At 40.1% G+C, this 18,124-nt stretch overlaps 1 protein-coding gene across 1 annotated transcript; it reads left to right on the top strand.

Moving 5' to 3' along the window:
- The first annotated feature begins 477 nt into the window (after nt 1-477).
- LOC144631758 (sodium-coupled monocarboxylate transporter 1-like) lies at nt 478-16,317 on the top strand. Its single transcript, XM_078490310.1, has 15 exons — nt 478-928; nt 2,530-2,595; nt 3,577-3,628; nt 4,768-4,835; nt 5,359-5,513; nt 6,411-6,551; nt 7,277-7,406; nt 8,058-8,146; nt 8,831-8,940; nt 9,536-9,606; nt 10,850-10,936; nt 11,258-11,496; nt 13,561-13,661; nt 14,894-15,033; nt 15,851-16,317. Exons 1-15 carry the CDS (start codon nt 587-589, stop codon nt 15,917-15,919), a joined length of 1,860 nt encoding a protein of 619 aa, XP_078346436.1. The 5' UTR covers nt 478-586; the 3' UTR covers nt 15,920-16,317.
- Nucleotides 16,318-18,124: the final 1,807 nt, after the last annotated feature.

Genomic DNA, 18,124 nt, shown 5'->3' with positions numbered 1-18,124 from the left:
TGATCGCCTTTCGATTCTGTTGAGGAAGTCCCGGTTAATTCGAGCGTTTAAAATCGCTGAATTATTCAATTAAAGTCGTTTTCAATCGAAGCGAAATTTGTCACGGTTTTGGGAAAGAGGTGTGGGGACGTTGGCAATGACAATGTCATTGTGCGTGTAAATGCCTTTTGCATCAAACCCTGAACGTAACTTACTTTAAGCCAGCGGAGAGAAGGAAACTTGCGTCACGCGAGACTAGGATTAGATCGACGTCACGTCTGCTGTAATAGCCCTCGGGGTTTTTAGGCGACAGATCTGCCAACAAATTTTAGATTCATAGTGAGCACTGATGCTAATATGCCTAGCGGCGCGGCACTTTAACATTTCGTAAATCCACTGATCCTTATATAATCCCAGCAAAATAACTTGTTACAATCTGTCATATTTAATTGAGTATTAATTAAAATTCGTCATGCAACGTATATGAGGCACACTGTATTCAATTTCGCGAGAATGTGACCCGGGGTGTTCTGTTACTATTATAATCGTGCTCTTTGTTTTGAACAGCACGTTCGTCCTTGAGTCGCGGCCGTGATCGAGCTAAAACATGGCTGACGATCGATTCAGTGTCGTTGACTATGTCGTATTCTCGATCATGTTGCTGATCTCGGCTCTGATCGGAATATGGTATGGTTGTGGACCCGGAGGAAAACAAAAGACAACCGCCGAATATCTTTTGGGGGACCGTCGAATGAAAAGCTGGCCCGTTGCGGTATCAATTTTGGTGTCGTTCCTCTCAGCCATAACCCTTTTGGGCTTGCCAGGTGAAATCTACACTTACGGTACACAGTTTTACTTAGTTGTTGTGAGCTACGTTTTGATTTGCGCAGCTACAAGCACTGTGTACATTCCTATGTTCAGAAGGATTAAGATCATTTCTGTGAACGAGGTATGGACATATTTTTAGTAATTTTTGCACGCATGTACTTTTATCGTTGTGACCCTTTTGCCCAAATGTTCAAACAGTGTCAAAATTCAGCGTCAAGAAGAAAACTTGACACATAAATGAAAAGGTCGTCCCTCGGTAAGGAAAGAAAGAGGGCATTCCTCTTAAATTCTTGGCAGGGGTTTGGCGCGCTAGCTCTCCTTGAACCATTTATACCTTGCTATAGACCCAAATAATTATATTATTGTACATGTCCATATTGGACCTGACCTAGAACTTGATATCCTATATCAGAACACACGTCTGTCTGATACATGATCGCAGCTACCCAGGAATGGTTTGCGTTTGGTAAACATTTGAGAAGGGCTTCATATATACATATTCATAAATATCAACCTCACGAAATGGCCAACTGACCTTTTAAAAGAGGTCTCCTAAAACTTAGCGTGAAAACCATACTCTTACTCAATACTAGGAGAACTTTCGAGTACCCTCCTACCCTCTAATTCCAGAGTTAGCGAGTCCCCCCCCCTTCCACAGATAGCAAGATAGCGATGTAAAGCCGTCCAACAGGGTGAAATCGACAAAATCGGGACAATGTATGTTTTTCCATCATTAGGAGTTGCTAATAAAGCCGTAATTTCATATTTATCCAAAACACAGCACATGCAAATCCTATTCACCCCCTTACCCCCTCCCTCAAAAAGTGAAGAGGATAAAACAATTCCCTATCACAAATTTCACGAATATGTAAAACCAACCTGAAAGTATCCATTCACCAGTTTTATATAGCTTCCAAACCCCCACCCCCCCCCCCCCCTCCGAAAAAATCTCTCGTAGCTCCCTTGGCCTAAGTGCAAAAGTCACCAATTTCCTTCCTGAACACAAGACGTCCACTGACGTCATCACGCACCATCTCCCGAATCGAGAACGCGTAAACTTGCATGCACGCAGGCTAGTCCCAGTAACGCAATTTTTCCGTCCCGAGGAAGAATTCCATGACGAGCGACACGATTAGACTTTTAGAGTACCTCTTATGTTTCAAAAGAAAACAATGCAAAACATGTTTTAGAACACTCAGAGGAATTTACTAGTGAAGACTGATTGACAACCGAAATTTTTTGATTTAAAGTCCTTCTTCCAGTAACTGTAGGAGGCGACAGGAATGGTCATTCAAAATTTTGCAGTGCTCGCAAAATTCGGCTTTTACTCGGAATGCTCGCAAAAGTTTAGTGGGTGCTCGTTTGCTCGTGGTCACATAATTTTACAAGTGCTCGCATGCTCAGTTTTTAGTGGATGTAGGTTTATGAAAAGTGCTCGTTGCTCGCAAGGCTAACTTTTGTCAATGCTCGTGCTCGCAAAGAAGACCATTCGACACCCCTTGTAGGGCCCCTACAATTCCAGGGCTAGTATGGTCCCATTAGGAAAACGAAACCGTATTCTAGGTTTGGCTAAAAAAGAATGAAAATTAATTTAAAAACACGCGATCTCCTCCCAGTGAATAATTAATGAGACATCTCCTTTAAGAGATTGAAAACCGAGCCATTTTGTAATTCTTTGTAACTCACTAACCTATCATTCATTTTGTTTTGTTGTTTTCGTAGTACCTTGAACGACGTTTTTCCGTTGGTGTGAGAATGCTGGGATGTGGTTTCTTTTTACTTTCAGTGGTACGTATCTGCGCAAGCTACTGCTATGAATTGCTTTTCTCTCTCTGCAGTGGAATTGTTGCTTATAAAGCACACCTTGTAGTAACCAACCGTCAGTTCAGAACGGGAAATTTTCACGTTTATAGTGAAACTTAGTATATTAACACAGTCGGACTTGTAGAGGATAATTTCCCTTCTCCTAATTGCAAAATGTATTGTAAAATTTTTCGCATTTTACCATGATTTACTAGCTCACAACTCACCTAACGCATCTAACAGAAAACGTCGGATATAGCAAACTTTGCTCACATGTGAAGGGTAACAGATTCAGCCTAATTAAATTTCAAAACTCGTTGTTCGTAGTTCGTAATTCTGTCCAGACATCTTTTTTCTCTTTTTGATTTGTCATTACCTGTTTGGTGTTCTTCTTCATAATTGAAATATTTTAAAAGGTTTTCATTAGTACGAGTAGAAGCTAATTTTGTACATCGCACCTTTAACGAAAACATGTTGTTCTTTTCTCCCAAATTGTGGAGAACGAGTGAAAAACACCATGCACGCAAGGAAACAAACACGAAGGAATAGGCGGTAAAGCCAGTTTCTAGCTCGCTCACAAGAGACTGAACTGACCAGTTAACTGCATCATGTCCCGGAATACTTTTAATTACATGTTATACCTAATCGTACCTTTTTGGTACGCTTCCATTGCATATCAGGCTCGTTTGGTCTCGCCATGGGTATTTTAATACGAACCATAGCTCGACCAAACTTGCCTGATATACTATGGTGACTAGGTGTCACATAAGACCTCTACAGAGCGCCTCCATTCTTCTCGGTCTTCTGCTGCTCTTCGTACCTCAGTCCAAGATTTCGCGCCATTAAGTTCCTTTCTTTCTCGACTGTGCACCCTCGGGTGGTCTTTGGTCGTCCTCTTCTTCTTCTTCCCTCGGGTCCCCAGGTCATCGCTATGTTTTTAATTATCTTTTACTTATTCTCACGCAGACTTTGTACCTGTTCGTGGCGTTGTTTGCTCCATCGCTGGCACTGGAGGCTGGTAAGCGAGAAATAGAGCGGTTTTTACTTGAGTGTCGAAAGTTAATTGCGTTTGCTTTGGTTTTGCATTACTATGCTTAGTGATTGGCTTAAAATCTCGCACCACTTTCTCAGCCAATCAACTAAAACCAAACCAATCGTGACTCGCTCGCGCACGTCCCCGCTCGTCCAGCTACATGTATTTGGTTCGAGTTCTGATTGGTTCACTGGGTTGTCTGGGTCCTGTGATTGGCCAGAGTAATACTTTGGTTTTGGTTTTACGACACTCATTGAAAACTGCTCTAACAGCAAGCAAAATGACTAACAGTTATCCAGTTTCAAAAACCCGTCAACCTGCCGTAAATAGCTTCAAACCCTAAGTAGGGGGGGGGGGCGGGGTAGAAGGGAAGCTAAGTTAAGTAAAGTTTACGTTCGAGCTTAGTGACACCAGGTCAGTGCTTAGCTTTGGTTTCAGTAGTATGAAGCGACCAGGGCCGGGTTGTTCAAAGCGCGATTAAGCTAATCCAGGATTAGCGTTAATTTTTATTTGAGTTTTTTCACTTTTCTGGGGGGATTTTTTGTTTAAATTTTCTGTGTTCTAGTTTTGACGTCGACTAATCTCAAGCTTCACAAATAATAACACTTTTATACGAGAGAAATTAAACTATCAATCAACTTATAATCCTGAGTTAGTATTAGTCGGCTTTCGAACAACCCGGCTCAGGAGTATTCTCCTCACCCTGGATGGGATGCTAGTCTAGATCTATCACTTAGGTTAGATCGCCAGACCCATTTATACACCTCGGTGGAGAGGGGCACTGTGAGAGTAAAGTGTTCTTTTCTAAGAACACAACGCAGCGACTTCAGTTCGCCAGGGCTTAAACCCGGCCTGCTCGATCTGGAGTCCAGAGCTTTAACCATTAGACAACCGCGCCTCCCTAAGTAGGGCAGAGTAGAGGGATTTAGTTACAAACTGGACTAGTAAATCCACCCAATAACCAAACTTTTGTTCCTTAAGCAAATGAACTAATATAATTATTACCACTCCGGCTGCGCCGCTCTTGTCGCTGCTTCGCTGCTTGCTTATGCGCGCTTTAAAAAACCAACTTTTTCGCTAGCAAGAGAGACCACTCGTATGATTTTACTTTTATTTTATTTTAGTTGCAGGCGTTCCACTCACTGTTTCTATCCTGGCTACTGGCGCTGTGTGCACGTTTTACACTTCTCTGGTAAGATATATTTAATGACGGAGAAACAGCAACCATGTATTATTTTGTTTATTTTTTATAAACCTACTAATAACGAGATTTTTGACGATTTTTTCCGAAGATTTCCGACCATTTCCGAAGATTTCCAAAGATTTTTAACATGTTGTCCGAAAGTCATACGAATGTTTCCAAACATTTTCCGAAGATTGCTTAGGACTGAAGATCCGAAGATGTTTCGACTTAATATTGGTAAACTTTGGCTCATTCAGCATTGAAACATGGCAAACTCGTCAGTACACGTGACGAAATCGATATCTTCACATGTGAAAGATATCATATCTTTAACATTGTAGAGATGCAGTGATATTTCTTAGCAAGAGAAATCCTGGTAATTCACTCTAGTTTATAAAACCGTTCGCTTGCAGTTTTCATGGATGCAATCCCGATTTCTCGAAGCCCCGATTTCTCAAACCATCCGATAACTAGAAACCAACAGTGGTTTCCTTTAGATTTACCATCTAAATGTATGTTTGTTCTTATCTAGGGTGGTCTTAAGGCAGTGATTTGGACAGATGTGTTCCAGTCGGTGATAATGTTGGCAGGCCTCATCATCGTAGCTGTTTATGGAAGTATAGAAGTAGGCGGTCTACAGAAAGTCTGGGAGATCAATAAGAACCACTCTCGAATTAACTTTTTTGAGTACGTATTAGCTTGACTGCCAAAATATCTCCATCCTGGCAAATAAATAATAATAGGTTTTTCTAGTTAATTCACGAGGATATACAGTCTAGCTAGAATTATCGGCAGAGGTTCTAAGAGATGTTCTGTTCCATCACCGAGTTTTTAATAACAGCACTCGCAAGATCACACATGAATGCCTTGCTACCCTTCGAGAGAACAATAGAGCAAACAACAGTAACAATGTTCTCAACCCAAAAAAAAACAGTAGCGAATGCTATACTAGAGGACCAGTAGAATTACAAGATTACGAGAGCTGCGACACTATTGAAGTTCCCCGATCCCTATCCCAAGAAGCACAATATGCAATAAATGATCATAAATGGAGGCAAAAGGGGGAATTTGTATGCTGACATTGCAAGTTAAGGTAATTCCACAGAAATAGATCTGACAATAGATTTTCGCTCAAACTTTGTCTACTGGTTGCTCATCCTAAGAGAACTTTATTTTTGAAATAAAAAAGAGGGGTCCCAGTATTCGTTTAGGAGCAGGAAGACCTTGAATATACCCCATAATTCTTTACAATATCAGCAATTTTATTATCACGAGTACTGGCTAAGTTCACATTTCCGTTTATTATTTATTTTTCTACAAAAGAAGTTTGTTTATATTTATTTAGTTGTAAAAAGAAGGTGATTGCTGGACTCAGAGGGGTGGACAAAAATGATAAGTCCCGGTACTCGTTTACGCAAAAACGACGATTTATCTCTCTTGCGAGCCAAGCCGTATAGGAAAAAGCCGCCATTTTCTTAATGTACGCACGCTAAGCACGCGTAAAATTATGCGCAATACAGGATGCGCAATGCAATACAGAGGAATTACCCTTAACTTGATTTGTTTTGCTTTTGTTTTTAACAGTTTCAACCCAGACCCCAGAGTTCGTAACACTTTCTGGACTCTGACCATGGGAGGGACTATCGCTTTGCTACCCGTCTGGGCCACAACTCAGTATTTTGTTCAGCGGTATCTTGCAGTGAAGACGCTCAGAGATGCAAAGAAGTAAGGTTTGTCACTGCTGGGAATACAATTTTTTAAGCGATGTTTATCCTTTGACCTAGCTGTGAAATAGTTTAAATACATGTTCTTCTCAAAATCGAAATAATTCATCAAGTTAAAACAAAACTGGTCTCGGGGGACGCGGGCTCTGGGAACGAGAATTGATCAGAACTGTCTCTGTGGTTTGAATAGGCCATTTCCGAGTTACCCTTTACCTCTGTTTCAAAACGAGTCTACGTGCAAAACCATTCAGATCATATGAAAATGAGTTTCACCAACAGGTCCATTTTCATGCAAATCAAACACATTTTCATTTGTATGGTTTCGCACGTAGACTCGTTTTAAAACAGAGGCAAAGGGTAACTAGGTAATGGCCTATTGTGATCTTACTTAGCATAGATTTTTACGGTTTCAATTTATTTCTTTGTTTTTTTCCCCGTTCATTTATATTATTAGTTTCAATTGAGAAGACGTATCAAACACTTAAGAAAGTACATCACATTTCCGAACACCTGGAAGTTCGTCAAAAATACTCCCGCTGCGCGTCGTATTTTCGACTCTCTCCTTGGTGTTTGGACATGCAATAAAATACTCTCAAAAACTTACTCAACCAATCAATCATTTAACCACGTAACGACTAGTGAGCTAGAAGCTCGTTCAAAATACGTAGGCGAATAGGAGAAAAGGGTTTTGATACTAACGCTAGCCGTCTCTTGCATGCTTCTTAGAGCGCTGTGGCTGAACATTCCAGGTCTGTTTCTCGTGATAACTATCTGCACATTGGACGGAATGGTGATATTTGCAACTTATGCGGGTTGTGACTTAAAAGCACAAGGAAAGATCACAAGAGGAGACCAGGTAAAGTACGGCGGCGAGTTTGTTTAAAAGTTTTGTTTTCGTTTACACTTCTTATATCGGCTAAGTCAAAATGGAAATTGTGGTTTTGCAAAGTACTGCTTGGTAGCTTTCATTTGAATGGTCACACATTATGGTTAATCGTTCTATCAACAAATTTAAAAGTTAGAATCACCTTGAACAACACAATGCACAGTACTACAAAAAGTATTGCTCAAAAAAATAACAAACCGAAAACACGAAAGAGCTGCTCAACAGCTTTTCACACACTAGGGCCTCATCCACAGACGTAAAAGCTAGAACCCCCTTGAACAGCATAATAAACAGTACCACATGAAAGTACGCTTACAAGCTTTCATTTGAACGGTCACACACTAGAGTTTCATCCACAGACTTAAAAGTTAGAACCACTTTGCACAGCATAATAAACAGTTCGTGAAGTTCCTGAAAGTACTGCTCAGTAGCTTTCATTTGAATGGTCACACACTAGGGTTTCAGAATAACCACCTTGTACAGCATAATAAACAGAAGAAGAAGGGAGTACCACATGCTTCTGAGCAACTTTTTAATTCTAGTCTTCTGTCTCCTTAAAAATTCGTCGATATCGTAAGAAAAACTAAATATTGATTATTCTGTATTGAATTCTTTGGGCAGGTTCTTCCGTATTTTGTCATTGACAAACTTGGACATCTGAAAGGCTTGCCCGGAATGTTTACCGCTTGTCTCTACTGTGCTGCATGCAGGTACAGTCTGGCTTCCGGGTCGGAGGGAGGAGGGACGGATGATGTAGAAACTGTCGCCAGGTCTCACATGAATGGTTCGCTACCCTCCGAGAAAACAATAGAACAAACAACAGGAACAATGCCGCTAGCACCCAAAACAATAGCAAATGCTTCGCTTAAGGACCAGTAAAATTACAAGCTGACGAGAGCTGCTACACTACCGGGAGGGACTCCCATATGAAAGGAACTAGGACGTTCGTCGTCTTGCTTAGCGGTGTAATTTACGGATTTTAGTCTCAGTTAGGGTGTACAGGTACAGGACAGAACTCGCTCATATTTTAAGCCATCAAGGTCTCGTTCAGCGTTGCACATGGAGGAATAAAAGTGCTTTCATACTGTTTTGGCGATTTAGAAAAAATGGTCTCTTCTAGGGGTCAGCGGAAGCTGATTTTTTCATTAAGGGGTTTGATTCAAATTTTTCGACAAGCATCCCCGTCCCTTGGCTCGCAGAGTAACGCCTTTACTGACGGGGGCCCACAAAAAACAAAAGAAGACCCGGAAAAAAAAAGGACAGGAAACAAATAAAAAATCGCTATATAAATTGATTATCATTATTATGTTATCCATCATCTTCGAAAAGCCAGTCATGCAAAACTGATTAAGTGCTGTGAGTTTGTTAAACATATTTTATATTTTTTTTTACAGCACAATATCATCCGCCCTGAATGCCATGGCCTTAGTGACCTTGGAAGACATCATTAAGAAGAAGGTGACACTGACTGATCTCGAGGCTACTAAAATCAGTAAAATCTTGGGTGAGCACAAATCAAATGCAAATTCTAACAACTGTTTTATATTGCCAGCTCTACTTCTTTAAGGCTGGTTCTCACTGATATCATCACCCCGATTGTTTTTATCATCTTTGTCAATTGAAAATTTTTTTGCTATCTGGGCGATTATATGAGAACATTACACAGGCGATCGCTAACGTCTGCGGAGATTGGGGCGATCACGATCGCTTTGATCGTCCGTGTTCCATTCTTTTAGCTTCTCTTTCCCTTCTTCGCCGTAAAAATGTAATTGTAACTGAAAAGCCGGATAGGAGGACATGAGTTTTTCTCTTTCATCGAAGGCTGCCATTGTGTTGGATCTAAGGCTAAAATAATTGTTTTTCGTAGGCCTTCGCTCATACCAGGCGATTGGGACGATCATATGAGAACCCCCGATCGCTTCGATCGCCTACAATCCTCTCAATATTTGCAAACAATCGATGCGATAGAAAAGATCGGGCCGATCATATGAGCACCAACCTAAACCATCTCATCAACCTTTTTCAAGTCTCTCTCTCAAACCCAAAATGGCTCAAATGATAAAGAATCTAATTGGTATTCGTGTGTTATTCATTTTCAGCTGTTGTATTTGGTGGAGTCGTAATGGCGGGAGCGTTTGCCGTGAAATACACTGGTACAATGGTCCTTCAGGTAATAACATGACCTCAGTCAACTCCGATGCATATTGGCGCAAAAAACATGTACTGGTATATTTTCGCGGACATTATCTGTTCCCAGAAGTGAACAGTGAACTGTGATCTTTGAGGAACAGATCATGTCAAAGGACAAACGTCAGTGCATATTTTTGAAGCCAATTGAAAAATATTGTGTTTATTATCCTTCAAATACTCTCACGAAGGGTCGCTCATTATGGGAGAACTTTTCTCAAAGGTTTAAAACGTCAAAGTAATTCTGTCGGCGTTAGAAAATGTTGCGCGCTGGTCTGTTAAAAAATGTGACCCTCCACGGGATTTTGGTCACTTTGGTGTTGACAAGCGCACGACACGCTCGCACGGTAAGACAAAAGAGACACGATTTAACACGGAACAACCGTGTTCAGTTAATCCCTCATTAAAATTTCCTTTTGTTTTTTAGAACACGGTAAAAACAAAGGACTAGACAATGGTCCGTGTCAGTACTCGAAAACAAAAGCTATCGTGCGAATAAAGCACGCTTACCGTGCGAATAAAGCACGCTTACCGTGCGAATAAAGCACGCTTACCGTGCGAAAAACACATGCTTACCGTGCGAAAAAATCACGGTAGCCGTGCGAAAAAACACACGATTACCGTGCGAATTACCGTGTCAATGCACACTTATCGTGCGAAGGATGAGAAATAACACGTGTAACGTGCGAAGAGAGAAGTATACAAAGTCAGGGACTACCATAGTACGCTTTCTCGCCAGAGGATCTATTGACAATGGACATCTAATAAATCTAATATCTGACGTTTGATCTCGATCAATTCGGCCGATGTTAAAACAATTGCCAAAACTTGGGCTATGTTCTAATACTGCCGAACTGTATCTTCTGAGAAATTGAACATTATTAGTTTGATCTGCATCGTTGTCACGACAATTAAAAACAAGTAGCTGCCGAAAGAAACAGCGATGCCAAAAGAAGGTTCGATCGAGTATCTGAAATGAACACTCGCCCGAACTCGCTTTTCAGTAGTGTTGTTCAGTTCAGCTCTATTTAATTTTACAAGTTACTTCGCACGCGCGAAAAATTTTGGTGGATTATAATCGTTGATAGCCACACTTTTGTTTCGACAGTTCCGTCACTATATTAATGTATAAATGCTCTTTTTCAAAGAAGAAGCCAGCAGTATTTAATTTTTGTTTGAGAATAAGTGGGTTCTTTACAAGTAAATATACCTTTTTGTCTTTTTAGCTTGCCTACAGCATAACTGGAATCTGCGGCGGAGCCATGCTTGCAGCAATTACACTCGGAATGTTTGTGCCAAGGGTTAACTCGAAGGTAAAAGAATCGTCCTCATAAACTGATTTTCCACGTGCGCTTGCTGGATATGAGATAGTTATAGCCAACGAGGCCTCGTTGGCTATCTACCATCCCATATCCAACAAGCGCGAGCAGAATAATTGTTAAAGAGAATATTAGTTTGGTCTCCAAAAGGTGGTAGTTAGTTGCATTAACCGGAGAAAGTTGTAGTAACGCTGGGGTTTCCAAATAGGAAACTGACTGAATTTCTGTTGGGGCTGGAGGAAATTGTCGTATGGGCGAACTTAGGTGGTTGTAAGCCTTATTAATATCACGGCTATTTTAAACCTTTTCACGCAGGGCGTTTACCTCGGAGTCTTTGCTGGTTTCTCGCTGTCTGCATGGGTGTTCATTGGTTCCGTTTTCTATCCACCTGATACGAACCCAGGCGTCCGCTCGGTCAGGGAATGTCCGTTCTATCAGGATGTTCTGCAGGGAGCTAACGGTTCCAGTGTAAATGGTGTATATATGAACAGGTCAGTGATTCTGACCAAGTATGGTGACGGATTGCTCCAGAACCCTTACAAGCCATACACAAGGTAAAAATAGACTTCGGCAGTTTTGCTTACCTAAATAAATCGAATTATTGAGCGAGAATGGCATGGCTGTTCATAAGCCCGTTTAGTACTTAAAAACGTTTTGTACGGGGAGGCTCCGCCCCGAGGTCTGACCCCTTACTCTTTTATATTATATACCATTTTGGCAGAAATTGTACCCCCTTTCGTATACCTTTTAATGAAAAAAGTTACCCCTTTCATATACCTGAAAGTCATGGTATAGACTTAAAAACATGACGTTTTCATGACATTTTCAAGTAGCGCTTAATAACCTGAAATAATATAGCCATAAATTGCATCTGTTCGAAATATTTTGATTAAAGGCCCTTTCAAAAACCTAAATGACATATTTCCAAACCCTTTCGTATACCTAAACTTGTGAAATCCCTACCCTTTTATATACCTGAAGCCTGAAAAAGGTACCCCTTTCGGGCGGAGCCTCCCAGTATAGGCCATTATAGGGAGTACCCCCCCCCCCCCCGGTTCATTAGTTCGATGTTCTATTCACCTCATACCAACCCAGGCGTCCGATCGGTCAGGGAATGTCCGTTCTATCAGCAAGTCCTATCACAAGCTTAAACTAGATTAAGGGTAGCAACTACTGACAAATTTGCATGGAATATGGTCCCAACCTTATCGCGTGCGCGCAGTCCAAAATCATAGCCTACAAACGTCTTGAATTTCTGAAATCCTTCGCTTTCAATACAACAGCTAAGACATTCATCTGAAAGTTAAGCTTTATACGTCACATGCGACTAGTATGATTAGAGAATTAGGTAATAATTGCATGCCTTCCTAGCTCGTAGTTCATCGGAATGGTAATATTGCTTTCCACTACTGTTTTTCAGTATAACGCTTTCTTTAAGAAGTCTTGCAGGCACATACAGTAAAAACCCGCGTATAAGAACCTAACATTTAAGAACCTGTTAGGCTAAAATTTCATTTTTAACCACCCTTCACATAAGAACCATTTTAGGCTAAAATTCTAAAACAGGTTCTTAAGAAAAAATAATCTTCTCAAAAATATAGAATTAAAAAATCTTCTCAAAAATATACAGTGAAGGTTACAGTATAGGTTTGATTTTAACAGAATCAGATTAAAATAGTATAGTATTTTGCTTACCGAAGCCTCCAAGAATACTGTTATTGGACATTAAAGACAGATCATTTAACAATTCTACTTTTTTTCTTGAACAAAAGTTAAGAACCTAATTAAGAATCTAGTTAGCCTAATTTTACCCTAAATACCATTTATATAAGAACCTGTTTAGGCTAACTTGAAAAAAACCTAGGTTCTTATACGCGGGTTTTTACTGTATTGTCTTTAACACTTGCAAACTTGCAGGCGGCTTTAACCGGAAGTGGTGTTTGATTTTTGTGTTTGACTGCTGTGAAATCGCGGTCACTTTTCCCACTTGACGATCTATAACACTGTAGTATGGATTGGTAGTACTCCAAGCTAAAGAGGCGGCTTTTATCTCGGTTGCATGCCATGAGAATTATCTATGCATTTTGCCCGCCTATTGGGAGTGGGTGGGTGTGCCTGTATTAAAGACGGACCATCAGAAAAGTGATAGGGGGTGGGGGATTTTCGGCTTGCTCGAATTTGTTTTACGCACATTGCTTGTGCAGGAATTTTTTTTGTAGGGGTAACCTTTTGCTCGACTTCTTTTTAAACATATTCCACTTTTCTAATGGTCCGTCCCTTATACCTAAGGTGTCCGAATCTGTTCAAATCTAAAGAGGATTTAACGAGTGAGGAGTGTGAGAAATTATCATTAGTATCTATAGCATAAAGCAACTTTGGGTAATACTTCTTCCATTTAAAGGGACCACATTCTATCCCAAGTTACTGACCTCAGTATGTCTCTCAGTCAAATTGCATTGATAATGCGCCAGTTCCAAATAGTAATTGTTTGTGTAATTCTGAATGTAAATTGTCTCGCCCAATAATACAAATTAATGACACGAATAATATCACAAGCTACTTCTCCAAATCTGGTCTCAAATGCACTTTTAAACCATTATGACGCTGTTTTTTTTTAGCACACCATTAGCTGATCTCTACAGTTTGTCGTATCTGTGGATTTCTGGCGTGTCGTTTGGTGCAGCGATTGTTGTTGGACTGATTTCAAGTTTGATCCTTGGTAATTATATTTGACTAATTAGATATAATTAACTGCGTTGATCGCTGTAAACGTCATTTTACTTCGTTGTAAGTTGCTTTGGAGTTTGACTGAGTTCTTGTCATGCCGGTTTGCATGACGCCTCGAGCTTGACTCCGTGGCCACGCTATTGTAGTGAAAATCATCCTCCCACAAATTACGCAATTTATTTTTTTTAAGTTCTCTAAAAAATAATGTGTAGTTAGTTCTTGAAATTGCAAAGCAAATCGACTTACTAACCAACCGACAGACAGACAGACAGACAGACAGACAGACAGACAGACAGACGGACGGACGGACGGACGGACGGACGGACGGACGGACGGACGAAAACACAAACAGACAAACAGACGGACATGTACAGACAGACAAACAGACTGACTGACTTACTGATTGACTGACTCTCTGACTGACTGATTGACTGATTGACTGACTGACTGACTGACTGACTGACTGACTGACTGACTGACTGACTGACTGACTGACTGACTGACTGACTGACTGACTGATTCCCGACTTCTCAAGCCTTCAAGGGAAACAAAAGTTGATTTGAGAAATTAGGGGTAAACCTGCACCGTTCGACTGAGGAAAGGGTGACCACTTTTGGGTCGAGTTATCGAGGCGTTAATAATAATAACAATCATTTGTATAGCGCCATTTCAATGCATTTATAAGTTCAAAGGTGCTTGACAATTTTGAAAGTAGAATGTTAATTAAATAATTTACAATTTACTTTGGATTAAAAAACAAAATATAATTAATTTAAAAAGGCCTCTCTAAAGAGGAATGTTTTAAGTTCTTTTTTAAAAACGTCAAGTGATTTAGTAGATTTTAGTTTGTTTGGAAGCGTATTCCATAGTCTGGGAGCGGCAACTTGAAAAGATCTTTCTCCATAAGACTTAAGGTTTGATTTCGGTACAACCAACAGATTCATTGATGATGATATGATGATCTAAGTTGCCTGGTCGGAGTATAGTGCTGGAGTAGATTAACTAAGTATTGTGGTGCCATGCCATTCAGCGCTTTAAAACCCTCAAACCCTCGACTACACGAGACGTTCGTGAAGTCGAGGGTTTGAGAAATCGAGATTTCACTGTAGGCGCACTTCTCAATTCAGTACGGCTAGCTTTCTTAGAATCATCTGGTTGTGCTAGCTCCCACCATTCTACCCCATAACTTCTATATATAACCATTCTTAATGTGTCTCATTAAAGAAACCAAACAAGATCGACTTAAGAAAGTGGATCACATGCTACTGTTCCCGATAAAGGCTTGGTTACGAGGATTTTTGCCTGGTCACAAATTTACTTGGGAAGAGGAAAATGATGCCAACGATGAAAATGATATCTGGCAGGTAAAACAAGGAGTTAATAACTGTTAATGACTTCATTTATGAGCCACTGCAATCGTAAATAATGGAAGCACAGAATCTAATGGTTAGCAGGTTCTTGCCCAGTCGTTATTACCGGTTTATCTTCTCATAGTGCCTTTCTCCACCCTGATCTATACTTAACAATTATTCCATGAGCACGCGTTGGATATGAGATGGTAGATAGCCAACGAGGCGCGTAGCGTCGAGTTGGCTTTAGCTATCTCATATCCAACAAGCGCGAATGGAATAATTGTTTTATTAAAAACACCCAAAGAATTGCAATATTTTAGCTTCCCGGCTGCTTTTGCTGACGCGTGCATCAACCATATTTGTGGTCCATGGTATATGAAATCATATACCATGGCCTATAAACCAATCAGAACTCGGGAATTGCAATATACCATGGCTAGTTTTTAATAACAGCAATAAACCGGAGAAACACGATAATTGCTGAATGAGGGGACTGTGCAGTAATGATCATAAAAGGGGCAAGGGTTTGAAAGTTCTGAAAGGTAGCATCACGTAAAAGAACATGGCGCAAAGAAAGCTGGGACATTGAGCAAAATTGTTAACCTAAGCAGGCAGGGAAAGATCTGTGCAGAAGATCAATCGTGTGTACAAGAACACACGCTTTATTACCATTTGGAATCAAACTTAGATTAGATCGATCGCATTAAGAAAACTGTACACTTGCGTTTCTTCCAGCCAGTAAAGGATAAAAGTACAGCTTTCTCTCTTTTTGAAAGGGGAGGGGCAGCCGTCTTCTAAATAACATCTTTGTTGATTTAATTTGTTTCAGAAAACCCCGGACAGAGTATCAGAGGACCAAGTGAATGAAGCCAGGTCAAATGAGGAGACAAAATTGTAACAGAACTTGTAGTCGTGCAAATCTTTAATTGTCTCATGGCATTCACTAACGTACTGGCGAAATTCAAGAAAACCGTGATGAAATCTTTGCAGTATTATTTCAATTGAGTCAATATTAAAGTACGCTAGGTGCAAGCCCGACGCAAATTTTTTTATCGAATGTATCTTATGTCTTTCGCTAAAAATGTGTAATCATTTGAGTTGTAATCAGTTGTCCGTTGTCGTGATCTACGCTTAAAAGGTCCTGAATGAGTTAAAAGGCCACATGAATATTAAAGTTGTAGCTAAACCCTGTTCATTTAAGTAGTCGGTTTCAACAAACGATCACAAGTTTTCCGTCTGTTCTCTAGCAAATGCTGTTAAACAAAGATTGTCAAATAAAGTTATTCAGCATAGCAATTTATGGGATTATTCTATTCTATTTAATCCACCCATTTTCTTCTTGGCTATTTTTTTGTTTCTTTTAATTTCAGTTTAAATGACTAGCTTCGTCTAAGATTACCTGACCTAGCCAGTATAAATAAAATACATTCAACAAGTGTAGCCAGGGCAATACGAAGACACTTTTCCATGTGCTTGTGCTTATGCTTGCGCCGAGGCCGTTTTAGGGAGCAGGGGTGGCGTAGTGGTGAGAGCGCTCGCCTCCCACCAATGTGGCCCGGGTTCGATTCCGGTTCGGTGTCATGGTTCTCGTCCTTGCTCCGAGGGTTTTTCTCCGGGTTCTCCGGTTTTCCTCCCTCCACAAAAACCAACACTCCAAATTCCAATTCGATCTTCGATGCACGTACATGTCTCAACGAGCTTTAAGCTCTTCGGTGTTACGTGGGTAAATAAATTACATTTTACATTTTTTACGGTGAAATAAGAGCTGTTTTGCTTGCGTCTGTGCTAGCGCTTGTGCTTGCGTTGCAAGTGGAAACAAGGCTTAAGTATCGATTCCTCGGCTCATTACCTTTGCAATGCTTAGCTAAAGATTGTCTCCAAAGTTGTAACTTTGTCAAGAAACAGGCTTCGACAAAAAAAGAGAGAAAATAACTTAAGCACACTAAACAGAGTGCTCCTGCATTAACTTACTGTTCGCCAAAATTATTCCAGAAACCATTGCGCACTTTTTAGGAGGATTAATCAAACCCAAATACAGGGGAAGTCAACGGTCCTTAAGAAATACGTGTCTTACAGAATTTTAGCCCTGAGTTTCAGGGGTCTCGTTGTCTCGAATTTTTCCGGGACGCATTTTCTCATTTCTTTTGAAAGGCCCAGAAATTCTCGGGCTAGCAGAAAAGATATCAGTCTCGCCGTCTCACAAAGTCTCGAATTAATTCATCACTCGCCGTCACTATAAAGACATAGTTACTGTGGAATAATTTAATACCACTTGTCACATGTCGCGTGTGGATATTTTTAAACTAAAAGTTCTATGGAATTTGGCCCTCGGGTGTTCTATTACCCTAGCTCAAGGTATATAACTGAAAAAATTAAGCCCTGAAAACTTCATTTGGTCACAAGCGAGTTTTAAACTGCGTAAGAAATGGTTGATGATCGCTTCGGTATCGACGACTATGTCGTTTTCTCGATCATGCTGCTGATCTCGGCTCAGAAAGGAATGTGGTACGGTTAACGGGAGTCAAAATCTTGAAGTTCAAGATTTTAAAGGGAGACAAAATCTTGAAAATCAAGATTTCAACTAAAGTCAAAATCTTCAAGTTCAACATTTTAAAAGGAGTCAAAATCTTGAAGTTCAAAAAATTGGAACGAGAGTCAAAATCTTGAAGTTCAAGATTACAACTAAAGTCAAAATATTGAAGTTCAAGATTTTAACGGGAGTCAAAATCTTGAAGTTAAAGATTACAACTAAAGTCAAAATATTGAAGTTCAAGATTTTAACGGGAATCAAAATCTTGAAGTTCAAGATTAACACTAAAGTCAAAATATTGAAGTTCAAGATTTTAACGGGAGTCAAAATCTTGAAGTTAAAGATTTCAACTAAAGTCAAAATCTTGAAATTAAAGATTTTCACGGGAGTCAAAAATCTGAAGTTCAAAATTTTAACGGGAGTCAAAATCTTGAAGTTCAAAATTTTAACGGGAGTCAAAATCTTGCAGTTCAAAATTTCAACAGAACTCAAAATCTTGAAGTTCAAGATTATAACGGAAGACAACATCTTGAAATTCAAGATTTCAACGGGAGTCAAATTTTTGAAGTTCAA

This window comes from Oculina patagonica, chromosome 12 (genome assembly GCF_052425735.1).
Source record: "Oculina patagonica isolate OP01 chromosome 12, crgOcupat, whole genome shotgun sequence".
Taxonomy (NCBI): domain Eukaryota; kingdom Metazoa; phylum Cnidaria; class Anthozoa; order Scleractinia; family Oculinidae; genus Oculina; species Oculina patagonica.
Note: the sequence above shows the minus strand (reverse complement) of the source record. Positions and strands in the feature narration are given on the sequence as shown.